Source organism: Platichthys flesus, chromosome 19, assembly GCF_949316205.1.
Source record: "Platichthys flesus chromosome 19, fPlaFle2.1, whole genome shotgun sequence".
NCBI classification, from domain to species: domain Eukaryota; kingdom Metazoa; phylum Chordata; class Actinopteri; order Pleuronectiformes; family Pleuronectidae; genus Platichthys; species Platichthys flesus.
In genome coordinates, this window is record NC_084963.1 from 9168337 (window position 1) to 9196311 (window position 27975).

The window sequence follows — 27975 nt, forward strand, 5'->3', positions numbered from 1 at the left end:
CCCAATTTTTACAAATAGGATTATTTAGGAAACAATTAGTATTAATTACTGTTGATACTGTTGAGGAGTCTTTCTGTTATTTTATTGTGAAAATAGTTGCTTGTTTTAAAGTGACTCTTCAATGAAAAGCTTTAAGATGTAGTTTTGTGTATTAAGTTGAATTGTAGTGGTAATAATTTGTTATATTTAATTGAATTAATATCAGCCTAAGTTAACATAGCTCTGGGCTAATATATTGTAATTGTGAAAAAAAAAACTATTTAGTTTGTGATAGCTATAAATGGGATTTTGTTTGTTTATAGTACGACAATCATTAAGTTGATGGACTTGTCTTACTTGTAACCAGTTATTTATCATAAATCCTTTAATGGGAAAAATTTAGCATTGCAATATAATAGAAGCCTACAGTAAGCCAATAAGATTAGAAATATAGCATTTAAGTTATTGAGACTATTAGCACAGCTACTTTGATTATCAATAAGGTAAGGCAGGTCTATTTGTATACCACACTTCAACAAGGCGATTCAGAGAACTTTGCATAAGGCATTAAAGGCATCAGGTCCTTTTTTACTCTTGCTTGAAATTTGTACATTATTCTGAATAGGAAACCTTTGTTTACATAACGGTAGACTGCACAGACACAACCTTGATATTAGCAATGGTCTTGTGAAGCCTCCTGGTGGTGTTAGTGTGCACTACAGACTCTGGATCTCAGCCCAGCTGCTCTTTCGTAACTGACCTCGATTTCTTCACCACTCCAGAAATTACATTTTGGTGAATACGAGACACATTTCGATTATCACAAAGTGCTTTTATGATGTAGTCTAGCATTGTGCTCCACAAGCCAGCAGCACCGTACACTCCAGGATATTTAATTTGGTTTAAACGTGTTAGTGGTTTTCTGGAATGAACTTAGGCACAAGTCAACTCACACCAGTTTTGTTTTTTGTTTGTTTTATTATCACAGACGCACAACAGGTACCACTATGCAGGTGAACAATGAACTCCTTATTATCATGGAAAACAAAAAGTTGAAAAGGAATGCTAATCCAAAAATGACACCAAAAAAATAAATCCCATTCACAGCAACATTTTTCATCCTCCAAAATAAAACACTACAATATTGTCAGATACACATGGCAGAAAGAAGCAAAAGCACTTTGGATTATTCACTTTCCTTTCACTCTGTACAAACACACTCGTCGTAGGATCTTGAAACCAACACGTGCAACAGTTTTCATCTTATCTCTCCACCTCTAGTCTAAATGGATTCACTATTCTTTATGAAGTACCAATTATTGGGGCTGTCGCTCAAAACGTAGAGTTTTAAAAATAACTAATACTTAAAAGGGTATCAGTGCTATAAAACCAAACTGGTCCCGCTGAAATTTATACGTAGGTATTTGGGCAAAAATGTTGAAGTTATTATTTAGCCAATCCAAAAAAACAAAGCTGGAGTACCCGAGTGTAAACCTGATCCTTTGTTGTACATTCAAGAATTTAAGATTTCTCCTCCTTAGTCTATCATAAAAGTAAATAAACAAAGCAACGACTTGACAAAAAATGGAAATAAGACAATTTAACTTAGAGCTATGACAACTGCAATTTAATCAAAGTCCAAAAAAAACAAACAGTTTCCCTCGTATTTAGGTGACAACACTAATCAATCTTGAATGAAAATAGCATATTAAAACACACAAAGATAGATTTGGGGGAGAATCAGGAGATGCACAGCTTACATATTCCCTTGAATAAAAAGCATGGGGGGGGGAATGCTTGCATACAGAGAGCTACCGCTGAGGGTTTAACACAGATGCTGGGTGCAGATGGATAAGCTGGGACGGGATGGGCACCCATATAGTGGGGAGGTGAGGAGGGAGTGGGGGGGGCTGTCCAGGGAGCTACTCCTCGTCCGAAGAGTCCCGATCAAAATTGTAAGCCATGAAGAAAACGTCGGGTCGAGGTGGGACGAGGGCATGGCCCGGTTTCACAATCTCAAAGCCCAGGAAACTGAAGGTACGCACCAGTTTAGCTGGAAGAAAAATGTCAGAAACGAATGTTAAAATGCAGCACACGGACAAAGCAACACAAGTTGTGTGGATGAGAAAAGGTGCGCTTGGAAAACAAGACCGGTCGGCACATACCACGATCATCTCTGTTCTTGTAAAAGCAGACAAACACACTAACGACTTTCAGATGTTCTTCGGCATACTCCAGGAGAGCTGCGAAACTGTAGGGAAAACAGGAGGCGGCTTAGAAAATGGAACAATTAACATGCAGGCGCTAACACAAGAACATCGACTGGAACTCCAACTAAATCTCTAGCTTATCCTTGATTATTTAGATGAGTTTTACTGATCTTTGTACCGGTTTTTGAGATCAAACCTGCTACTTTATAATGAAACTATAAAAATTGACGGGAAATAGAGGCCGAGGTCTACAGACAGGCCAGGTCCAATACCTTCATTTCACCAACTAAAAATATTTATTTGTATGTTTTATTCTTCCTCTTTACTCTCCTGTAACATGACTCAAGTGTTCCACTGTAAGGATCTTAAGAGCTCTATTTAATTATCCTGCCCTCACCTCTCCTTGCTGCCTTCAGGGAGAGGGTCAAGAGGTATCTCCACGTAGAGAGCGCTGCTGCTGAGGACAGCATCCCACTGTATCGTCTTGGTAACAGTGGGGTGCGTTTGAAAGTGGAGTATCCCAGGGCGACCATTCCCTGCTGGCTCCTCCGTTACCGTCAACTTTCGGTCCTGGAAAATGAAAAAGCAAACAATGGATCGTAAAACCAGCGGTGCATGAAGTTCCTTATGTCACGTGGACTCTGTTTTTCTTTCTGGTTTTCCATTACAAATCAAATAGAATGGCAATGGGGAGTATGTTTGGAAAATGGACTGTGTTTCACTTGTCTGAATCAAGTTATACTCTGGTGTGCCCTTCCAAGCTGTATAAACAAACACACCACATGACAGGAAATGGTAGTGGTGAAATGCTTTTCTTCCTCTGAACATGACACCTTATTAAATCGTTTCTGCATCTGCATCAGAGCTTCACTGGCTGCATTTGAGTGCTAAGTGGTGTGTGTGAGTGTGTGTTTGTGTGTCTACACTTACCGAGTAGACCGGCCGAGCTGAAGGAGTGTGATCCCGTGTGCCATTCCCTCGCCCACCTGGAATCTTCAGGGGTGGGTGAGGGGCATCAGGAGCACCACTGAGGCCCCGGACCGCGGGTACTACTACAGTGCAGGGACAGGCTGAAAGGAGACGTGACACAGTCAGAACACGGAGACAGGAAAAATGGAAGGTTCCGAAAAATTCGACACGTAGTGGGTCACTGTGTGAACCAGTGTCAAAATGAATATTAATGGTTTTATAATATTTTATATTACTATAGTCTCAAAGTTATACCATAGGAGTTGTTACGATGCGGTAAAAAGAACCGCGTGAGATGATTTAAAAAGATTGTGAAAGTTGAGACATAGCCAGGTCCGTGAAGTCATGTCATATTCCTACTGATGAATAATGAAGTGCTCTTGCATCACACTCCACACGAATGGAGCAAGATCTGACATCGGTTAACTTTGATAAAATCTTTTCAGATTAGATGTGTACCGATCACGCTACGTGGAGCTCAACACTACAAGAGCAAAAACCTCTTTGTATGAGAACACTGCACTTCTCATTAACGATGACATCAAAGGATGGTTGTGGTGGGAGGCAACAAACCAACACATCTGCTGCTACCAGCACAAACTCAAGTCATTGTGGTGAGTTACATCGGCCAGTGTCAATTGCTTTGAAATTCATTCTATATGTTCTAGAAAGAACCTTGACCAAATCCTACAAATACTTGTATAATTTTACTGTAGGAGAATGTAAAGCTTTGAATAGTCAATTGAGAAGCTTAAACTAAAGATGGCTGAACAATAAATTAATTGATATAAAAATTAGAGCTGCAGCCAATTACTTACTCCGACGATTTATTTACAGATCATTTTCATTAGTTACATTTTTTTCGGGAAAAACTCCAACTATTGCCTAAGGTAATGTATTCAAATACGTGGCTAATTGTATGACATCAAACGGCAAAACTTTTTGCTGTGTTATACATCACAGTAAACTGAGAACCTTTTGAGTTTTAGACTTTGGATAAGGTAAAAAAATGTAATACATTAAATTATCTTGGGGAATTGCATTGTGATTGACATTTCCTGATGCAAGAAAATCTAAATAATAAACTACATCAAACAGACCAATCCAGTTGAAGCCCTGCACTAAAATAATCACCTAATAAATAAAAGTTGACAATTTTATAATAGAATTTATACATTTACACTATAAAAAAATGTGCCTCTCAGTCTACACTGCGTGATCTCTTAAAATAATCTTCTATATACTTTATAAATCCAAATAAATCTATTTTGTTCTTACGTGTTGCTGATTGGAATAACAACTACTTTAACAGTGACATAACGACCAATGTAGTTCCCTCTTCTGGGATTGTATTACACATGTATTTGATCTGTGTACATGTGGGTACAGTTACACGGTCAGATCGCTGTCGTTTACGCAATATTCAACTTGACTCCGCTCACGGGACCTACGTGGTCAGAAACATGTGCTCACCTGGTGACTGTGCCCCCCCTTCGAGGATTTACAGTCTCATCTTTTCTTCTACATTAGGGTCAGAAGATGTTACACGTTCTGGAAAATTCTACCTGATTTACTCATCTGTTCTGTGGAACCTCCAGTAAACGTGTTTTTCGCCTTTAAAAACTTTAAAAACTTTTGAGAGTCGCGTTTAAACCAATGGACTGACAGCTACTTCCTGGATTACGGAAGCCTGTTTTGTTTATTAAATCGACTTCTCAACACGAGGAGGATCCTTCCCTGATGTGTTGTCTTTCGGCAGCCCTGCGTGACGTAACGAACTCGACGTCCCTAGCTAACAGTGGCTAATTTAACGCTTGTCATGTCGCCTCTCTGGGCCAATAATTAAACTTTTGACGTGACAGTGTGAAATAAAAACGTCACACACGCAATTGACTCTAAACACAAACGCGGAGAGACCCGGTGAGTCCGCGTCGTGTGAACAAATTGTACCTTTAAACCCGATCTACTTCCGCTTTTCAGTGGCCACTAGCCCCGCTAGCTTAGCCACCCCTCCCCCACCCCGCGTTTAGCTGTAAGCTAGCCGAGGCGTTTCTGCATCGTTAACTTACTTCCCGATCATGTCACAGATGCCGCTATTCAAATTCGCCATTGTGATGGGAGGCTGCTGTTTTCCTTCTTTCTCGCGAGCAAAGCAATGACTGTTTAGGATCCGCTGGAGGTTGGATTTTACCATCCGGCCTCGGGTAGAGACACGACGGGTTGACTGCTCTCTGCTATGTTCGGCGTGAAGTGATCACTCCGACGGCTGATGGAGGAGGAAGATCTCCCGCAGTACCGCCGATACACACTTCCTGTGGTGGCTTCAAAAATAAAACTAAATAAATGTGTTTTTGGTAATGCATCGTGTGCGTTTCGTCCATTAACAGTGTAAATAAAAAATACAAATAACTATTTACATATATAACTCCTGTCTCTGCATCAAAACCACACTGCTGCACTTGCAACCATCATGTTACAACACAAAATGTCTGCAAATACGTGAACTAATCAGTTATACAGATTGGAACGAGGCATATACATAATAATGAGGCACATAGATAGCATATGTTATATACTGTTTAGTAGTTGTTCTATCTATCTATCTATCTATTTTTGTTGTATTCTTCCTGTTGTATTATTCATGTGATAGAATCAGGTAATTCATCATGAATATCTATTTAAATTGTATAATGTAGATAACTTCCCAGCATGAAGATATTGATGATGTCATCCATTAAATATCGTCACACACCTTATAATACATCTACAGTTGCCTAATATCCCTGCACTCATTCCTTAATTTTCCTGCCCAAGGCTTCAAGATTATTATACTCGAGTTTAAGGAAATTTAAATAGTACAGAAAAACATGAATGGAGTAAAAAGTAATATATACAGTGTATAAACAAGAAAGATATGTGCCATGTGAGAATGGATTGCACATGAACCATTGCATTGCACAGACAAAAGGAATATTGGACAGCTAAGTTACATAGGTATAAGTGTTTGAGAATAAGATTGAGCTGTGCTGCGGTCGGTCTCTCATTATATCATCTGAGGTATTTTAGTTGGGCCGCAGTTGAAAAACTCTTTTTGTTCAACAGAGAATTTAAACTCGACTTTTACTTTGAAAGCGGAAAAACCCGTGTTGGCAGCGGCGCCCGAAAGAACCAACACGCAGCTTCACGCTCAAGCTACCGGGCTAACGCTAAAGAAGCTAGTCCCCGCTGCGCTAGCCTCAGTGCGGCTGTGTGTTTACAAGGGGGCGTCTCATGGAAAAGTACCAAGGACACGGACAGAGAAAACACCGACAACAACACAGACACTGAAGTGTGAGCGCTTCTTCACGAAGATATCACCTGATCTTAGTGTGATAGTGTGTGAGTTGTTTGAGTGTGTGTACAATTTAAATGATCACCCCCCCCCACCACCACCACTATATATATATATATATATATATATATATATATATATATATATATGTTTAATTTAAATATAAGTTATATAATTTAAAGATTGAAGTACCCAATATTATATAAAGCAAATTCATCATAGCTCCAACTTTATCTGGGTCGATGAAGAGCTGCAGCTTAACCCAGCTATAAAATGATGCAATGATAAAATACTGTAACAGCATTTATAACACTGACAGGTACCAGATTGTGTAAATATCATTTATATACGTTCTGTTGCTCATACAACTGTATCTGTACTCAAGTGTTGTACTTACAGGCATCACCATAATTTATTATGTAGTATTGTTTAAAGTGTAGTACTGCTTTTTAAGTGGCACTTTGAATAATTGTACTTTCAATTGATTATTCATAGTGTTGTACTGCTTCTTTTGCTGAAGCAACATTTCGTATAAACTATTACTTGTAATAGAGTATTCACAGTGTAGTATTGCTTCTTTTACTTAATAAATGATAAGAATACTTACTCCTCTCCAATGTGCATGTCTCCTACATGACAGGGAATTTGTCAACACAACATATATGAGATTGTAAGCTTTATTATGAATGTGTTAACTGTACTGAAATATCTGAAAGAGCTTGGATATAGTTTTTTTTTAGCTCGATTTTTATATATATATATATATATATATATATATATATATATAGAGAGAGAGAGAGATAGATAGATAGATAGATAGATAGCTAATATATTGATTGTGAGGGACATTTAGGCATCCAGTAAGGCACAAAACAGTCAAACACAAGAGCATAAGAATAATAAAAAGTCAAGAATAAGTACTCGCGAATAAGTACAATTAATCTTTAGTGAGATGAAAGTCCAGCCCCATAACTATTACAGGCCTGTCACTTTAAAGGAGTCTGTGCAAATGGGAATATTAAAAAATACAGCTATAAGATGACTAAGTAGAGTATAGTAACACAAATACCTGAGCCTGAGTCCTGATACCAAATATAAATACACAGCAAATCTGCCTGTGTACATTTTCTGTTGTTAGCCATATTAACACAGTTCCGAGTGTTCTTCGCACTGACAGTAATATCAACACTGTTGTAACACTTACATCAGTGTAGAGACAAATTGTAAATCATTTTATTAATGAGATTTACATTTTTTAAAGAGGAAAACAGTGTAACAATGAAACTTAACACGTAAAACCAGAGATATAAAAGATATATGTTTATTTATTTGTACAGGTAACTCAGGTGTTTGTCCGACCATAATCCATCAGAGTTTTATCCGTGAAGAAAAACAAGGTGAGTGTGAAGTGAATTTACTAACCATTATAAAAAAAGGTTGGAAATAATCGCATGCAGTTAGTTAACTGTCCACGAGATGGCGACAGGGGAGCAGTTCTCTGATTTCATTTCCAATCGCCTTAGCTCCGTAGGGTTTGTCCCTGAGCGCGACCCGTCCTCCTTCCCCAGTAGGAGAAGGCGGAATCTGAGAGTGCTCTCCTCGCAGCTGATGCACTGCTGGACTCAAAGATGGAGAGCGACACCACGGTCCGGAGACTGAAGCCCTACGGGACGCGGAGCTTCGCGACGCCCGACGACGACGACTCCTCCCGGCACCGGTGCGGGGACAACGGCTACAGCGGCGACCCGAAGAGGAAGCCCGAAGTGAGCCTATACCTGCTGCGGGAAGGAGTCGCAACTTCCCTGGTGTGTGTGTTTGTGTTGGCGCTGTGGGGACTGGTTCATCTGTCGCTACGGCAGCTCGTCATCGGGAAGCCGAGCGGGGACTTCAACGCGGTGCGAGCCAGGTGAGCCCCCCCCCCTATCCTCTCCGCCCTGCGGCACTTTGCCTGTCTTTTAACGGGCTCGTAACCTTTCCTCCAGTTTGACCCGCCTAGAAACCAACCACTGCCGGGTCCACCTCCACCTTCTGCGCCGTGGTAACCTCCGGGGCACGGTGGGAGTGGGGCCCGGGAGAGAGGAGCCACAGCCGCCTCCGTCTAAAAACAAACCCTGCTCCAGGTCTGATAGAGTAACAATACGGTTATTACATCATTATTATCTGGACTATGCACCAGATCGCCATTGTTTGCGTTTCAATGAGACAGCCTTTATGTCCCAGATCCGTTTTACCTCGGGACAAATGAAAACACAGAGAGAATGATAATAAGAATAATTCAACTTTATTTATTTAGCACCTTTCTAAACACAGTTAAAAGGTGCTTTACAAGTTAAACATGAAAAGTGGAGCAATCGAGCACAGGTACAGAAATAAAACATACTACCGATGAGAAAACAGTAAAAACATGATGAATTAAAACACGATCAAAATTATTTTTAAAAGGATTTAACTGCTTAAGGTATAATCAACAGATTGGTTGTGAAAGGAATCAGTCGCTTTAGTACTCTGCCCATTTCAAAATATTTTTCTACATAATCATCCATAGTTCTTGTAAAGAATAAGGAAGTTCAGGTGGTTGAAAACTGACATGACACAAAAAGACAAACAAAAGCCAAAGGATCTTAGGTCAAAAAGGTCCACTTGTGTATTTATTCAAATGTTTCCTGAAATGTGTTATTGAACTCTTACAACAAAGACATGAAACCAGAGCTTGATATTTTAAAGATAACCAGAACCTTTTAAAACTATAAATATAAGTATTCACAAATGCAACCAAATGTAAAGAAAATGCAGAATTGCACATTTTCTCCACATTGTTTATTCTATGAAATAAGTTTTCATATCGACAAGCAGAGGCACAGATACAAAACATCCATGAAAGTCCCATATCGGCCGATTTGATATCAGCCCTCCGATAAATCAGCCCGGCACTAATACAGACACAGAGGGGTCCACTTTCCCATGAATAAAGCATGACTGTGAACATGAACCATAAACATGGCAGCCAGCCCTATGAGAGAAAAGATCATCAACAACATCTGGTTGATTGAAAAGAAGCTTTACAAATCTGAAAGGGAGACGACCACTGAGGCTCACGGGGCGGCGGTTCATCAGTGTTTCAGACGGAGAGGCCAGGATTACACCACCAGCTCTGAAGTCTCTTGAAAGCGCTGGGCAGTGGGATTTGCCATCATTTGGCTGGTGGCTCCATAAATAAGTCATGCACGCTGCATTTCGACTGATTAGGGCTCTGAGCTTCATGGGTCACAATTCTGGCTTTGGTGAGCTCAAAGCCGTGCAAATCCTTGTATGAATTATAAGCATCGACCAGCGTCTGGGAGGTTGATGCAGGAATCGAGGGCAGGCAGCAGTTCAGACTATATCTCTAATATCATGTTGGTGCAACTTTTTCACGGATGGGAATTTTTTGCGGTCTAGAGAAAAGGCCTTGAAGACCTAATAGTTCCTGTTTCTAATCGTTCCTGGTAAAAGCAGGAATACAGCTTTGCTTTCAATTTCCATTTCCCTGCAATGACCGATGAGATTCATTTTGACTCTGAACCTGTCTTCTGATGGCCGTCGTCATCAGACTGGAAAGTTCCCCTTTCTTGTCATTGAGGGGACAAAAAACCATTTTGTTTCCCGTTTGTTCCTCAACAATGAGATTTCCATTCTTCCACTTTTGAAGGGTGTGGCGGAGATGTGACAGTTATCGTTTTTATTGATGGATCAGAATGTCAAAAGCTATGAAATATGCTTCTTACAATTCCTCAGACATAGTCTCTGTTTATATGTTCAAACAAACCTGAAAAACAAGAAGACTGATTTACTGTTATAGAAGAGAGTGAGAGCCAAGGCGCTTTTCCATAAAAAGCTGTTTCTGATTCACATTCTTTTATTAATCGTCTTATCGTTCCAGACCTGGCTGATGGGCGGATAGAATCAATCAATCAAATTTTAATTGTATGGCCCATATTCACAAATTACAATTCGTCTCATAGGGTTTTAACAGTGTGTGACATCCTCTGTCCTTAACCCTCAGCAAGAGTAGGGAAAAACTACTCAAAATACATAGAAACCTCATAGAGAGCCACATGTGAGGGATCCCTCTCCCAGGACGGACAGAAGTGCAATAGATGCCACGTGTAGGAAAACATCATAGAAGCATTCCTCCATATGTGTTCTGACTTTTAGGAGCCACCGATCACACTGACACATCAGTCCACACGTTCCCGCTTTGCTAACTCACATCAAACCTAATAAAAACCAGCAGCATGTGGAGTCAAGGGCTCACACACACAAATATTTAACAGCACAGTTTTATTATCCGAAGTAAATTAATGGATCTTATTTTCAGTTACTTGCTTTAGGAAAGAGACGTGCATAAACATTGACCTGAGCTGTTGAAAAATAAATGATCTGCTTATTAACCATGTGCAGTTTAGTGAAACGCTTTCAATGGTCTCACATTCAACTTGAGCCAATAAACTACAGACTGTCGAGATATTTAACCCTGAACTTGGTTTTATTAACTAGATTAAGGTTTGAAAGGCCATGTTGACTTTCAAAGGGAAGTGGTGCAGTGTGAGCATGCATGATGTAACACACAACCAACGATTCATGGTCTTTAAACAGTAACATTGAACTATCTTCTCCTCTTTCTCTTCCTGCCTCACCCCACGATCTAGAGTGCACCTGGAGCAGATCACCAGCGTCGGCCCGCGGCCGGTGGGCAGTCCCGAGAACGAAGTCCTGACCGTGGGCTACTTGTTGGAGCAGATCGAGAAAATCCGGGTGGAGACGGCGGCGGGCCCCAACCAGCTCACGACAGACGTGCAGCGACCCACCGGCACCTTCTCCATAGACTTCCTCGGGGGCTTCACCAGCTTCTACGACCGCGTCACCAACATCGCTGTGAGGCTGGAGCCCAAGGGAGGCGCCAAACATCTCATGTTGGCCAACTGCCACTTTGACACAGTGGCTAACAGTCCAGGTACACAAACATCCACATCTCAGCCTGGTGCTTATGAGTGAGTGTTACTGAAGTAAGCAAAGCTTCTAACACACCCAGCGTGCATGGAGGTACATACAGGAAACCCTCATACACTTGTTTGCCCATTTTTTGATTACTAAAAGAAAGAGAGAGGACCCTCAGTTGTCAAGTGTGAATTAATGAAACAGGACATTCATTTGAACTGTCGCACTTGTATATTGGATCAAATCTGTCTTAATTACCTCCGTTAATGAGGTTATGTTTCCGTCTCTGTCCGTTGGTCTGTTTCATTGTTGGTTGGTTTGTTTGTCAGCAGGATTACACAAAAACTACACAACAGATTTCCTCAAAACATGGAGGAATGATGGGAACGTGACAAAACCAATTAAAATGTTGATGTTTTTAAATAGTTTAGATGAAGATAATACCCTCATTAGTGTCCTTTGTTATAACGTCTAGTCATGTAGGCCAGAGTGAAACTGTCATAGCAAGACCATCCAGAAAATTTGGATCTTTAATACTTCTTGTAAATAATTACAAAGTGCCGCATTGTGCTTTTAACAGGGAGCACTCCAAAGCAAGTCCTACCTAAACTGTAATAACTGTGTTTGATGATGGTTGACTGTAGCTTGTCACAATCTCATAGTCGTTGTCTGCAGGATGGTTTTTTGCTGTTTAACCTCACACTGTAGAGCCTGTTCCAGTTCCCCTCCAGTTCCTACACAAACACACACTCTCATGTGCACAAACAGCTTCACGGCCAAAAGGAAATTGATCCAAGAGGTGTGGACCGGGAAGATACACACATACTTTCTCATGTCCACCGCCCGCCTGCAGCCCTTTTTGATTTTCCTCGGATTTCCAAACATTTGCTGGTGTCAAAAATAATAACAGGGGAAAAGAAAGATGAAAGAAGATGTGCATAGTTTGAATATATGACCAGGGGAGCATGTTACCTCCCTTTGAAATGAGAATGCACCTTCAAGCACCTGCACTGACTTTTCAGGCTTTGATATCACACACGGCACAAAGTGTGAGGTCCCACAGAGCTCTTTGGGGACGAGGATTAATATGTCACTGACGTTAAGTGGCAGCGACAGCAGCATGAATGGTGGCCAGACAGACAGTGAACAGGCTTCCACCCCCCCCCCCCCCCCCCCCACCTCATGAACTCCTGCAGCCCAGAAAGCCGGAGCACATGACGTCTCACTTGAGCTTTCTGATCTTTTTTTTTTTTGTCTCCCTTTCTTTGCTTTTCTCCCGTGTTCCTCACCACGGCCGTGCCTATTCCAGGTATCACATGCTCTGTTCTTTATACGCTCCCTATTAACCCCTTTTCCTTTGTGCTCTTGCCACCGTACAAGTAGTGAGATTACTATCTTGTGTTTGTGCTATTCTGGTGCCTGTGGGAGTTATCAGCTCATTCACCTGTGTTTCTTTTATCTCGCATTGAGCCGCTGGGTGTGGATTAGATTGGAGATAGTTCCACTTCTTTGTATGTAAATGCAAGGTTTAGCGAACCCTTTTTCGCCTGAATGGTTTTAAGTATTTTTTGTAAACACACGTACACTGGTTTGCTTCGTCACAGGGGCCAGCGACGATGCAGTGAGCTGTGCCGTGATGCTGGAAGTCCTCCATTCTCTGGCCAACCAGTCCACACCTATTCACCACGGTGTTGTCTTCCTCTTTAACGGGGCAGAGGAGAATATCCTGCAGGTGAAATGACCCGCTTGTCGACTCCTCTCTTAGTCTTTCATTGTTTTTGTTTTTTAAATTCTTACCCGATGCCTTTGCTTCGCTGTCTTCTCTATCTTTCCATCAGGCCAGTCACGGTTTCATTACCCAGCATCCTTGGGCCAAGCAGGTGCGAGCCTTTATTAACTTGGAGGCTGCAGGTGTTGGGGGCAAGGAGGTTGTTTTCCAGACAGGTAATTCAACATTCGTGGTCAATTCTCAGCTGCATGTTTTCTCCCTGGTTTGCTCTATGTGTTATTTTTCTAGTAATTTGGAAAACTTGCAAAACAAGATAAGTGAAGACTTTTGCAGTCACAGATTCTGAGGTGCCTGTGTCATTGCATTTGCATGCTAGACATTATCTGATGCACTTACTTTGCACAACCGATGCATTTATTGATTTAAACAAGCTTAAATGCCGACATCACCAGTGGGAAAGACAGGAGAGGAGAGGATATGAACCACAACAGATTGTTTCCACAATGACCAAACGTAGAGGAGTCAACAATCAACTATATAAAAATGTCTCAGCAGCTCTTCCTTTCTTTCTCCTCTAAGGTCCAGAGAACCCGTGGCTGGTCGAGGCCTACGTCCAAGCAGCCAAACACCCTTTTGCCTCCGTGGTCGGTCAGGAGGTGTTTCAGAGCGGGATCATCCCTTCTGACACCGACTTCCGCATCTACAGGGACTTTGGCAACATCCCAGGTAAGTTCTCGAAACGTACCCTACACTAGAACAGTAGGAAAATATAATCTCTTTCAGTGAATGAGTCCAGATCAAGGATCCAGTGACTGCTGGATCTACAAAGTAAAGGTGCCTTTATTTATTCTTTTTCCGAGATTCATGTTTTCCTTGTGTGTTGGTGATTGATTCACAGGCATTGATCTGGCTTTCATTGAGAACGGTTTCATCTACCACACCAAGTATGACACCGCCGACAGGATCCTGACAGACTCGATACAGAGAGCAGGTAAGCAAACAACCACATCCGCGTCCATTCTCAAACAGGTGTTATAGCTTTTATTTAACGTTCAATGCAAATGCAGTGTCACCTGTTTGTTCTACCTGTCTGTCAAAGAGAGAATTGTCATTGTAGTAGAAGACTCTCAACACCGTTTGTTTTGTGCAAAGACAAACACAAGCTACAAACACATGCTGTGCATTTGTGCTGTTTCCCTCAGTGTCAGATGGGTCAGCACTTTGCTGATTTCTTTATTTACCCCAGAACAAAAATGTGCAAACACACCTACAAACATGCGCTGCACTTGCCCTCATTTAGCTCATTTGCCGGGTGCTGTGTGGCTGAATTATTTTTTGCTTTACGTAGCACAGAATCCAGTCAGTCAGCACTTAAACCCAGAGGTTGTTGGCAATGGTTCCTCTCGTCTTCATCAGCAGCTCCTGGTCACCTCCCTCCTCATCTCCCTCCTTGTCTCCCATGCACACAAGTCACTTTGAAACGCATGAATTATTAGAAAGAGAAAGTGTGGCTTCGGGGAGTGAGGAGGAGGTACTTTTAGTTGTTAGATAAGGAGCAGATTTGTAAGGTGGAGAGTGGATACAGCAAGATACACGAGTAGCTCTGTTTCTGCACAGCAGGTGTCTGGTGGAACCTCTTAAAAATCTCCTGTATCACAGCTTTGCTTTCAGATGAGGAATAAAGGGCAAGGTTCACATGCTTGATTCATCAGATATATATCCTGGACTTTGTAGATTTGTTAAAAAATAAAATTGGAGCATAACCATTTAGAAACTTTGTAGATTAGTCACAGGGAAATTCAGAAAGACAAGTTGTCGATAACCCACATGAACAAGAAGATGTTGTTTACACTTGTAGGCCACAGTGAGCCCCCCCCCCCGCGAAAGAACAATGGAGCTTTGTTTCGCCTGTGTGAGTGTGTGTGTGTGTGTATGTGTGTGTGTGTGGAGCCTTTCATAGTTGCACAACAGTTGCTCACCAGTGTATCGGACATGTAGAGGACTTGAAACTGGCTACAATCATGATGTTGGATGTAGATGTGAAATGTGCCCACGTGAAGGATCAATACGAGGTCACTGGGTTGGCTACTGTGTCTTCTTCTGTGCTGCTGCTTTCATGTCTACATACACACACAAACACACACAGTCTATTTGTAAGGTAGCATTATTATACTGTAATTACCAATAAAATAAAATGTGATTTAATTAAAAAAGTAAAGAAGAGATTGTGAGGTTTGACACACAGTGACCAACATTCATTTACTAGTGTGTGTCGTACCGTGTAGGTTTAATCTCTGACGTGATGTTTGTGTGCACATGGTTTGATCACCACCGTGTCGGCGCCCATGCATGAATGACCAGGGCCACTGCCTCAGTTCTGCTGGTCAGAAAGCTGCATTGAGTCACTGGGACACTTTGCTGGCTGAACAGTTCATGTTTCAGGTCGTGTTCCTTCTTCCTCTCCTTCCCTGTTGCCTCTCAAATAAAGGCACATTATAATGTTTACAACAAACAAAGGTTACACTGAATCACGATGTGTCAGTTGAATGAAGGATTTAGGCGATCTTAAACTCTCTGGCCTCCAGCTGATGTCCTGTTCCATAAGGCTGAACCCATGCAGCAGTGTTTACAATGTTGAATTCCAGCTTTGAACTGCTTCGCCTCTGAACCCACTTCCTGTGTCTAGGCGACAACATCCTGGCGGTGCTGAAGCACCTGCTGACGTCAGAGAGGTTGGCCGATTCCTCGGAGTATCGCCATGGCAACATGGTCTTTTTCGACCTGCTGGGGTTCGTGGCGGTGGCGTACCCGGCTCGGGTCGGCACCATCCTCAACTACATGGTCGCCACGGCCACCTTCCTTTATCTGGCCAAGAAAGCGTCACTGCCTGGCAATGGGGGTAGGAAATCATTTCCTGTGCTGGATGTATGTTATGTCACTTCCTGCTCTGAAAATGTGTGTTTTTCCTCTTTGTGGCTTGTTGCATTGATTTTCTTTCAAAACAGAAAGATACAAATAGTCCAGTACCACTTCTTGAGCCCAAATCTAGATTAATGAAATCTAATTCTGTTGTAGAGTTTCATTCTTTTTTAATGTGTGTTACGTCTTCTTTCGACTTCTCTCTCAGGTGGCCGCTATGTTCGGGATCTGGCCTACGCCACGGGTGTCACAGTGCTGTGCTGGGTAGTCACCCTGATGCTGGTGCTGATCGTAGCCCTGCTCGTCACTCTGATGGGCCGCTCCATGTTCTGGTACAACCATTTCTACGCCTCCATCTGCCTGTACGGGACGGCAGCCGCCGGGAAAATGATCCTCATCCACACGCTCGCCAAGAACCTCTACTACGGGGTGAGATTTCTGCTCAGGACAGTGTTTTCTGAACATCGCAGCATGTCACACTTTTCAAGCAATAACACAATCAAACTATGAGCTGGACAGTGAACATAATATGTCTCTTTTGAATGAGGACAAACCACATTATGTTTCACTTCACGGATTTCCAAATTACAGTCCTGGTCAAAGGTGACAGTTTGAGAAATGTTTGAAGCTGGAAGAATTTGGAGCAGCTCGACTTATGTTGATCTAATCTTGATCTATATCATTAACAATACCTCTTGTTCCCTGAACCTTGTTTTTACAGTTTAGCACAGAGTTCCTCTTGGTCACTGTGATGCTTCCCCTTTTCTGTATTGAGTTTGAGATGAAGAAGAGGTCAAAGTTTTTCCCTGAGCCTAATGTCTCATGATGTCTCACTCATATTAAAGCTCAGAGAGGAGAAAACCGGGCAGTCTCTCCTCCTCCACAGCGATTACAAAACAGCGGCTCTGTGTGTGTGTGTGCGACATTATAAAACTGTTGATGTGTAAGACATGCGGTCATCACGTGTGCACACTCATTCAGGAGCAGCTGAGAGCCAATTCCCCCTGTGTCACTGAGGTTTATGATGTCTGCTTATAAACAGGAAAACATTCAATAGACATATTATGTGTCGAACAGTTGTAACTGTATGTTTTGTTTCCCCCACTGGAGCTGCAGATAACAACATTATGAACCCGAGCTTATCGTGGCCATTTTCCAGGAAGGACACAGACCAACCTTTGTCCCGCTCCACAGAATACCTCATCTCCCTCATACAGAAAAAAAAGATAGAAATTATGATAAAATGAATGATTCACTAGAACCTAACATTGGCCACCGAGAATTTGGAATTCTGCTTCAGAACTAAACCTACATACAATGAATTAACCCCGACCAAGGTTGCAAGAGCCCTGGGTGTCATGTTTGATGATAGTGATAACAACAATGATATAGCTGTGTGTGTATTTGTGTTTTCCACGCAGGGCGTCCGATTAGTGGAGCTGGGTGATCTGTATTTTGATGTGAGTTTACTTCTGTGGTGCTGCAGCCTGGTGTGCTTGACCCAGCAGGGCCTGTGTTCGGCCTACGTCCCCATGCTGATGGTGGCCTTCCCCCTGGTCACCAAACTGCTGCTGGCCAGGGAATTTAAACACAGAGGTAAACACTCAGATCTGCAGAGTTAGTTCACAAATCCTGGTTTTCCTTACTCAGTATTATTTGAATTTAAAGGAATAGTTTGATATTTAAGGAAGCAACTGTATTTGCTTTCTTTTTCCCCCCAAAATGTAAAAATCCTCCAATATACAGGTGATTCAGGTGGAATGCCAATGCATGATCAAACTTTGGTTAATCTTAAATTGAATTGTAGATAAATTTAAGCTAAATTAAGTACAAAAAAATGTCATTAAATTAGTAAATAAGCCAATTTGAATGCATCGATTAGATGATCATTAGAGACTTTAATCGCAAAATAAGATTCTGTGAGAGAACCGAAAACACCCATTTCCACCTTGTTGCTTTTTCCCAGCTATAACTCTGTTTACTTTCAAGTACAATGTGTCAAACATTTTACAAACTTTGTGACAACCTGTAAAAGTCGTGTCTGGTCGGAATACAGTCATTATAAATGTATAAGACACCCAGTGTCTGTCTGAATAGAAAGCTGTTGAATTAATGATGATTTGCGATGTGGCACACCTTTATGATGACAAACAGGACGGACTGGTTGTCGGTTTGCTCTGAAAAACCACTAACCACTGTGTTTTCCTGCAGGAGCGTCCCTGAAGTACAGCGTCCTCTACCTGCTGGGCCTGGCATTGCCATATGTCCACTTCATGTTCCTCGTCTGGGTGGTGTTTGAGATTTTCACCCCCATCATGGGCCGCAGCGGTACGGAAATCCCCCCCGAGGTGGTGCTGGCCACCCTGGTCACCCTCGCAACCATCTTTCTCTCCTCCTTCTTTGTGAGTATTCCCATTGAATGGTTTTAATTGCTGCAGCGGCATTTTGAGAATTTAAAGCAACTCAACAACTGTGTGTAGTTGACTGACAACCGGAATCAACAACATTTCATTTGAAAAATGCGTCTCATATTTGTTGTTATTCTTAAAAATGGTTTATCCTTCCCTTCAGTAACACAGAGTATTTTCTTGTCCGTCTCAGCTGCATTTCGTCTATTTGGTACGGAGCACCAAGTGGATCCTGTCTGGTCTGGGCTCAGCCTTCATCATCTTGTTCCTGTTGGTGTCCTGCGGCGTCTTCTTTCCTTTTTCAGGGAGTCAAGACAGTCCCCGGCCGAAACGAGTCTTCCTGCAGGTTCTAAATGACAACACAAACACACACAAACAAACACAAACACACAAAAACAAACACAAACACAAACACACACACACACATACACAGACTTTGCTTTTCTCAACTGATTTGTACGACTTTTATAATAATTGTGTGTAAGAAAATGCTCCACTCAAAGGGGGAAAGCATTTTAGACTGAAAGTTAATCAACAATCAATTTTAAATCTTACGATAAAACATGTCATAAAGCTTATCGTGCATATTTTGGCCAGTTTCTTGACCATCAGTGCACTTCCTATTTGTTCGGCCAAATGCTCTTAATGGAAACATGTGAAAACAGATCCATCTTTTACGTAACTAGTATATTTCACATATCTATGACAGACAAAAGTGCACAGGTAGCGTTCCTCAACCTGCTCGTATAAATCACAGACATCTACACTAAGTTGTTCTAGACGGAGAATTGAAAATAACTCCTCTTCCCTCCCGGCAGCACACGACGAGGACCTTCCACAACCTGGAGGGCCAGGTGGAGAGCCGGGACTCAGGGCTTTGGATTAACAGTTTTGACTTCACTGGCATCCAGCACATCACACCCCACATCCCAGAGATCAACGACAGTGTCCGCACGCACTGTCGAGAGGACCGACCCTTCTGTGGCTACCCCTGGTTCCTGCCTGTCAAGTTCCTCAGCAAGTCAGTAACACAGCGCCAGCAGTGGCTCCATGATTCTATTGATTGATTGAATAAGGTTCTGTCTGCATGTACACAGTTTTTAATCCTTGTTCTCCTCCTGGTCGTTTTTTCAGGAAGAACTGGTACCTTCCTGCCCCAGAAGTGTCTCCCAGCTCTCCAGTGGAGTTCAGCCTTGTGTCAACAGAGGAGACGAGCTGGGGGACGTTCAAGATGACCTTCAATGTCAAAGGTCAGGAGCTTTCATGTAACTTCAATAGATCCGGACAGCATTGACTCAGACATCCTCCAGCTGTTTATAAGCATTTTCCATTGTGAAGGGTTTAAAATGTCAATTATTTCTGGATTCTCAATCCCAGCTCCTTATAGTGGGATGGATTTTTCTTTTCAAGGCCTCAACTGGTACGTGTGCATATTTAGTGTGTGTTAACTTGCCCACGTCCCATGCAGGCCCCAGCCACATGTCCCTGTATCTGATGCCTCACCGGGGAGCGAGCCTCTCCACCTGGTCCTTCGGCGACGGGACGCCTCAGTTCGACCTGAGTGGAGAATATTTCATCTTCTATTCTCACGGCCTCGACGCCCCCACATGGACCTTCTGGTTTGAAATACAGGTACGTTTCTCCCGTGTGACTAACAATAGAGAGCAATATCTCTGTTGTGTATTGTTCTTCATATACCTTCATTCTGTCGGTGGGGTGTGGAGAGAGAATCCTGTGAAAAACTTTCAATCCATGTAGAATATTGAAAGTATCTCTCTGTGCTATTTTTGAGCTTTTATAACATCCCCATTCTCCTGGACGGGGAATCTCAGGAATGCCTCGAGGGAATTTCATTACACCGGGGGCAGACGTTCACTTCAGACGTAAAACAAGATACTGATTAGAAGATGAAGGTCAAATGTCCCCTCATTTAACACATTTCGGGCCATAACTCAAGAATTCATTCGGTAACTAGCTCACACCCGACCTGTTTTTCTTTAATTCCACAGCAAATCCATCATGTTTGTTTGGACATAGTTTAATAACTGTTGACGATACATGTAAACAGTTGATTCCTCACTGAATCCACATTATCTCAGCTACACATTAGTGGCAGTTACAGATTTGTAGCCCTATTTGTTACCGTTCAGCAGCTGAAAAGCCACATTTAGATTCACTAGATCTGGATTTTAGTTTGGACTCCACAAAATATGCCTGATTTCCTCCAAACATTACTCCCTGGGAAATTTGTGAAAATGCTCTAACTTGGCATGTTAAAGAAAAGCCCTTAATCCTCCCCTTTGTCCCCTGCTACTTCCTTCTTGGCCTGTGTCGTGCCTCACATCACCTGCGGGCCTCAGGCTGGCATGTCTGCACGAGATTTACTGTGTGAAAGCCTGACTGTCGTTTGAAACCCTTGAAACTCCAGTTTTGGTGATTTAACTTGAAACACGTTAAAGGTGCAGCCCTGTTCCACTGGCCCAGTCTCACACTTGCCCTCTTCAAGGAATCGCTTGCATGAAACGAACTCCGCGACTTTTTAAATCCTCCACTGCATAAGCTGCGTCAGGCTGGCGACGTGGTGATTTCACCAGAGGCCCACTGGTCAAATCCCACTCGCCTCGGCTGACATTCATGGTTCTCTCTCCCTTTCTCTCCGTCAGCCTCCCAGGGACCCGGACCCGTCGGGCCCCAAGGGGATGATCTCCGTCGCCATCTCCACCCATTATTTCTTCGGGGACGACCAGCGGACTGCTCAGCTGGAGGAAATGCTCCACAAGTTCCCCACGTGGGCCTTCCCCTCGTTCTGGGTCAGCACCTACGACATGTACCGATACTGAGGAGCTGCTCATCCACGCTGGAGGCCGACGCTCCGGAGAGCCGAGGGCCGCCAGCCGAGCTCCAGAGGCGGAGACAGCCGATATCCAAGCAACAATACCGAGGACGGGCCCTGCTGCCTTTTATTTCCCACTGGGACACAAACACACACTCTCTAACACACGCACAAACACACACACACACACACACACCCTCCCTACCGGCCTGCCTGAGAGACCCCTCACCACTGTGTCACTAGGCTTTAGCCGAGCAGGAGGACGCGCTGAGACACAGACTGAGCGACTGAGCGACCACCACACGCCTTGTGCTCACTCCTGGATCAGTGAAACCAAGAGGTTACGAGTTTCTTCTTCTTCTTCTTCTTCTTCTTCTTCTTCCCTTTTTTTGTTGTTTTTACTCAATCTGTCGTGCCTTTGCTTTGCTCGCTCACCCCATCTCCACCCAACTTCCTCACTTTCCCTCTCGCCCACTGCCTCCCCCCTTCCTCCCCCTCTCTCACGCCAAACACACGTCCTGAATGAATTAAGTCGCACGGCTACCTCCGCTGCTCATTCATCAGCAGACTACTCGGGTAGTCTTCCTCAGAGCAGGAAGTGTTTTCTGCCTCTCTCCTCCGGGAACCAGTGACACCACTACCACTGTCTGCACTGTAGCTCCAGTCACATACTGAAAAATAGAGACCTGGTTTTTTATTTCACACCTCATCCTGACTTGAACTGGAAACTTTGACACTTTGAACGTCACTCCTCATCAACACGCACTAGTTTTGCTATCAGCTTAGTAAACTGTGAAATGACTCCTCCTCAGTGAAGACCACTAACCTGCAGTGGGTCGCACCGGACGCACAACACGGTGCCTGTTGGCTCCAATCAAAATGTCAAGGTTTGTCAGCGTCAGTTTTTTTTTTTTTTTTTTTATGACTCGGATTTAAGTTAATGTCCCATGTTTCAAAACAATTACTTGAACCTCGATGGTGACTCTGTCTGAAAACGAGCAATGCAGCTCCACGTCCACAAAGTGCGTCAGCGTCGTTTTGTTGTAACTGTCACTGAAATTCTCTCCGTGCTGCGACTCGTCTCCAGCTGCTCCGGGGGAACACCGGTCTGGATAATTGATTTAATTTGAGTTGCTGCTGAAATGTATCCGAGGATGTTAAACTATACGTCGGTGCTTCCGGAGACTTCACAGCGTCAGTATCCACTCGTTTCAACTGTCTGTTCCTAATCTGTCTTCTCATGTCAGGTGGAGCTGCAGCTTCACTCTCAGTAACTCAAGTGTCACAGCGACGATCTGGTTCCGTCTGATGTGTTAACACGTGATTCCACTTCACATCGTAGAAACCACAGAACACGGAGCAGTCCACACTGATCAAACGTGTCCGACACCCAGTTAGCAGTTTTGAATGGTCTTGTAAGGACTGGTTTGAATGTTGTTGTTCGAGTTGTTTAGACAACGTTGACTAATGCTAGAGACAGAGATTATAGATTGTGGGCCGGATTCTTCTATTTGGTGCAAACTGGAGATTAATAGATTTGTCTGAAGTAGAATCAGGATGAGTCTCCTCCCGGCCTTCAGTCCAACACACTGGTCAAATCTGCTCAACCTCAAAGTCACAGGACTGCTCGTTGGGTTTCAAATCTGGTCGTGAACAACCTGGGAGATCATTTGCACTTGGGTGAGATCAGTTTTTTTTGTCCACTCGTGTTCCATCCCGTGCGTCCGCCTGGTTTTCCAAGTGCCGAACTGTACAGGGGTTTTCAATGTAAGATGAATTGTCCTCTGCTGGAAAGTTTCAAATCTAAAATCCCTCAACAACAGTTTGAGCTCTTTTCTCTTTATGCACCGTGTGAAAAACTGAACCAAACGGCTGATGAGGAGATTTGATGGAGTCGACCCAAACGAGAGACAGACGGCTGCTGATTACACATGTGAGAGTTTATATACCTTTTACCTTTTGTCCGTCTGATTTCAATTCTCGCAGGGAGGAGTCTGAAATTTGATTTTACAGAAAAGCCTCCACAGCTTCAGCTTACACCCCCCCCCCCCCAACTTGCTCTTTGTGCGTGTGTGTGTGTGTGTGTGTTTGTGTGTGTGTGGATCAGAGACTGACTTTAATTGACAGGCGATAGATCTATGATGCTGTATAGAAACTCTTCCAGTTGACATGGAGAGTGTCTACGGGAGGAAAAAAGCTTTATTAACAAATGTAAATGAATATTTTTCTAAAATCCGTTCTGTGGCGAGTTTTGAATTTTGTTAAGAAGCTGAAAAGTCTTCAACCCGGAGATTCTTAACGTTTCAAGTCCAGGCTGAAACCTGACTCGTTTTTTCTTTCTTTATAGTTTTAACCTGAACTGGGAGAAGTGAGTGAGGATGAGTGACGGAGTGGGAACGCAGGAGGGAGTGTGGGACAGAGCGTCGAGATATTAACGCTGTGAAACGCCTGGTGATACGCCGCTGGTGCTTTTGGGATTAGGTGAATTTAAATAGTTTCCTGCAAGAATCTAATGTATTAATGTGATTGGGTTTGTTGTTATTTTATTTGTCAGTGGAAAGTTGCACTCGGACAGAGGTATATCACATGTCACAGTCGAGGGAAAACCAACACAAACGTCCATATCAGAAGCAGTTTAACAGAAACCTCCTCGGACGTGTCGACTCAAATGTCTTAATGCCTCGTGTCGAAGTTTTTTAAATTTTCTTTTCAGCATCTTTGTTCTCAGTCGTGCCCGTTTCTCTAAAAGTTGTTATCCAGAAGGTTGAGATACATTTTTTAAACAATACTGATCTTTTTATTATTTTTATGTGAAACATGTGACACTTTAGATAACTTGTGTTTCTCCTGTCTTTTTTGAGCTGCTGTTTTGCTTCTTTTTTTTTAATGCTTATTTGTCTGTTAGGTGGATTTGACTGTTGTATGGGGGGGATGGATCTGGTTTAACAGGGTAACTGTGATCCATTGGAACAGTTGAGATGATTTTACAATATGCAAAAAAGCTCTAATTATATTAGCAGATTATACAGCAAATTAAAAAACGCTTATTAAATGAATGTTGGTTGCATTGCCTTCTTATTTACAGCATGTTGATTTATGATCTGTATTTATATAGAAAAGCAGATCAGACCATTTAAAGTTGGCGGGGATGACATGACATCTTAATGGTTAAGATACATACGGTTTTACTTTATTTTAACCTAAGTAAAAACATAAGTTCATTACGTTTTAACTTGACAAAAGTACTTGTTTTTTAATAAACTTGAAATATTAAAAGTAAATGTACATGCGGAGTGTAGCCTACTGGACTAGGAGGCGGAGTCTAATGTGACCTGCTCACTCTGATTGAATCAACGGACCATTACCTGGATCCTACTCATTGGATTGTGTTGAAGTAAGACTACCTACAAATTATACTGAAGTAGAGGTACATGAAAAATGTAATAAGTACATTAATGGAGGGAAAGTATAAGGGGAACTCATAGGTTTCTAGTCTTCAGCCAGTCATTCCCTTAGTATCTCACCCTGCTTCCTGTCATGATCTAATAAAGGCAGTAAAAGATGTCACATAATATTTCAATTGTTCTCAATGAGGCAAGCTAACCATTTTTAAAAATAATTTATTGATCTTTATGTACAAGGAAAAAAACAACTGTAAAGTAGAAAAACCAAACATGAGTAGAAAAGGCAAATGTACAAGAGTTTCTTTACACTGCAATGAGGAGACTCTGCTGCTCCTGCTGAGGAAACAACACGTTTACACTGTACACGGGGGCGGGGGGGGGGGGGGGGGGGGGAGTCTGGGTGGACGCGTGACACACCCCCCCCCCCCTACGAGAAAGTACCGCGAGACGCACCTGGCTGACCCCCTCCTCGCCTGCAGAGAAGGAAACCACCACAAGATCCGAAATACTGCTCTTTGCAGAGAGGAACTTCTTTCTGTGCGTTGATGGTCGTTTCCAATGAGAAGGATGGGTTGTGTGTGTGTGTGTGTGTGTGTGTGTGAGGTTTGGTTCCCTCTGCATAATGACTCAAGTGCTCGATCGAGCTCCCAACAGAAGGCCTCTGGACGTTAAGTCTTTGGTTCATCAAGTCACCGTGTTCTTTTGTTTCGTTTATTCAAGTCAAGTAGAAGCGTACAGCGGAGCAGCGAGGTGGAGCTGTAGCCTGGGTTCAGGGCCGGGGACGAGGGGGGACACAGGTGGTTTTAAATTTGCCCTTTTGTTAAGAAGATAAGACAGAAACCGCATTAGAGGAAAATGTTGACTTTTAAACTCGTCTTGCACAAACGGCACAAGAGAGAAAACACGTGTCTATTCGCCTGATTTGGTCGTTCATGAAAAGTAAAAGCTGGGAGAAGGAACATAATGAAAAGAAGCGGAGTAACATTTCAACGCATTGCACGACGTAATACTGACGTAACTGTGATAAACCTTTTAGTGCTTATGGAGCCAATACGTGACCGATGAACTAAAAGGAGGAAAAGTCATCAGTCATAAAAAAAAAAAATTAAAATACAAGCACACGTCCAGGTATCAATTCAGCAAAGATCATTCAGCTATAATGCCAATAAATAATAGTTAATAATGATGACTAACATATTTAAAAATCAATCCCATGTGATGGAAGTCACCAAACATGTCAAAAAAATCTGTCAACCATACAATGTGGTACACGCGTTGGGAATATATCCATACTGGTTCAGGGAGGCGACATGGACAATGGACTGAATGAAATGTTTGTCCTGATCACACGGTGAAGGTTCGATTCCGCGTCGTCCATCAAACAACCCGGGGCAGAGGCCACACCGACTTCAATTTCATCCTCTTTGTCAGAACGATGCTGACGCGTGAACACAGAGAATCAAATTGTGCTTCGGATGCAAAGGGACACGTCGGGGGGGAAAAAACCTGCAGGGTAAGACGGCTTCAATAACACAATGTTAGCGATCCGACTGAAAAACAAATGTGTCACGATTTGGTTTTTACAGCACACCACCTCTGCTACTCTGCAGCTTTAAAGGAGACGCACGATGCCTTTGCAGGTTTTCCTTCCTCCAGTGTGTTAAACATGTATCCGTGTGAATATTAAAGTTCTGCAAAGTTTAAAAAGTCTGCGGCAGAGGGAGCATCTCCCTCAGGCGCACCTGCAGAACCTTGTCCAATAGTCCTGCTGAAGATTCTACGTGATTCTGTCACATGACGTCAAGATGCCCGATATTTGCATAATGCACAAGACGACAACATTAAACCTTTTCAAACAGTGACACACATTAAAATGATGAATCTGAGCAGAATGTGTCTCCTTTAAATCTGCTCACATCAGGAACACTTAACACGACTTTGCTCTTTGTCTAAAAAAACCTGGACCACGATGAGAAAAGCCGCTTCTGGCTCCAACTCCCAATTCAAATGTTTGTTTTACTCCTGCACTTCACCAAGGTCGGGGAGGAGGGGAGAGGGGAGAGGGGGGGCATGAAAAATACATGAACAGAGAGAGGTACTGATCAGTGGTAAAAACACTTCTGCACTCGCAACCACAGACTCTCCTCCAGAGACCGTTATCTTCGAAGGTCTTCAGGTCGTCAGTCGTCTTGAATTACACAGAATTCATACCATGAACCTTTTGCTCGTCAGAGAGGGACAGGGTGTGTACTTGATAGAAAAATAATGTTCTCCTGTACACACGTCATTGAAAAAGGTATCACAAAAATAGTTTGAAGTCAGTTGAGGTATGCAAAGTGTGAAACACCTCTTGTGCGCACACTTTAGGCTCAGACACACTTCCAGCGCATCCTGAAAAAAGAGCTTTGTTCTACATGATGATCCAACACACTCTGGTTATTTGTCTCCGAGCTAATTCTTGTACCGATTGACACAACAAGACACTGACCAAAACAAATCAAATCAAAAGTTTTCAATTGCACTGGACCGAGTGCCGGGCAACTTGTGTTGGATTAAAAACCTGGTGCCTTCCTGCGCTGGTCCACAGCTTCCAAACACCACGACACGCTCACACAGGTGACCTTTATTCTGACAGAGCGTTTTGGTAAAGTGAGGCCTGTTGGACGGCAGACGGATCCCATCCAGTTGTGCCGTGAAGTTTCTGATGCTCAGCGTCCACAGGGCCTCGAGTCGACACCGAGGGCAAATCTGAAGAGCAGGTAATACTGCAAGAACCAGCAAGGCGTACTTTCTGTGCACGCTCTCAAACACACTCACACCAATTAGGTCCATTTCCAGTCAGCCACTGCCTCCTCCAGGCTCGAGGTCATACGGAGTCCAGAGGAGGCGCCTGGCTTCATGACAGGGTGCAGTCGTAGGCTCCCTCCTCGTCCCCCTGCTCCTCTGTCTGCTCTGGGGGACAGTCCTCGGAGGGGGGGCGTGGAAAACCTCCCGCAGGTTCGAGGGAGGGCAGCGACAGGCCCAGCGGAGCCGCGGCCCCTCTGCTGTCCTCGGGCCGGGGCGCGGCAGCACCTCCCAGACCTTCAGAGCCTCCCAGTTTGGAGCCCTGGCTGGTCGGCTGGGAAGACTCTGGCAAAACCTGCTCCGACGCCGAGTCGATCAGCTGCTGCAGCTGCGGCTGGATCATGTTGAGAAATGGTTTGTATCCCAGGCTGG

At 43.2% G+C, this 27975-nt stretch overlaps 3 protein-coding genes across 3 annotated transcripts in view; 1 reads left to right on the top strand and 2 right to left on the bottom strand.

Moving 5' to 3' along the window:
• Positions 1 to 937: 937 nt before the first annotated feature.
• On the bottom strand, positions 938 to 5421 carry oaz1b (ornithine decarboxylase antizyme 1b). The gene is given in 6 exon segments (XM_062412786.1): positions 938 to 2032; positions 2145 to 2230; positions 2587 to 2759; positions 3120 to 3206; positions 3208 to 3259; positions 5228 to 5421. Coding segments are annotated over 6 exon segments (654 nt in total). The 5' UTR covers positions 5353 to 5421; the 3' UTR covers positions 938 to 1901.
• A 2607-nt stretch (positions 5422 to 8028) lies between these two features.
• On the top strand, positions 8029 to 24411 carry LOC133974673 (endoplasmic reticulum metallopeptidase 1). Its single transcript, XM_062412324.1, has 16 exons — positions 8029 to 8395; positions 11178 to 11482; positions 13071 to 13198; positions 13305 to 13410; positions 13775 to 13921; positions 14094 to 14186; positions 15882 to 16094; positions 16323 to 16543; positions 17536 to 17710; positions 18326 to 18516; positions 18716 to 18868; positions 19341 to 19543; positions 19657 to 19772; positions 19991 to 20154; positions 21186 to 21695; positions 23703 to 24411. Exons 1-15 carry the CDS (start codon positions 8118 to 8120, stop codon positions 21360 to 21362), a joined length of 2670 nt encoding a protein of 889 aa, XP_062268308.1. The 5' UTR covers positions 8029 to 8117; the 3' UTR covers positions 21363 to 21695; positions 23703 to 24411.
• Positions 24412 to 24959: 548 nt separating this feature from the next.
• The window catches only part of ric1 (RIC1 homolog, RAB6A GEF complex partner 1), a 32228-nt gene continuing 29212 nt past the window's right edge, over positions 24960 to 27975 (bottom strand). Inside the window, exon 27 of the mRNA XM_062412323.1 lies at positions 24960 to 27971. Within this exon, the coding sequence (XP_062268307.1) occupies positions 27656 to 27971 (316 nt within the window). The 3' untranslated portion in view covers positions 24960 to 27655. The remainder of the gene's footprint in view (positions 27972 to 27975) is intronic.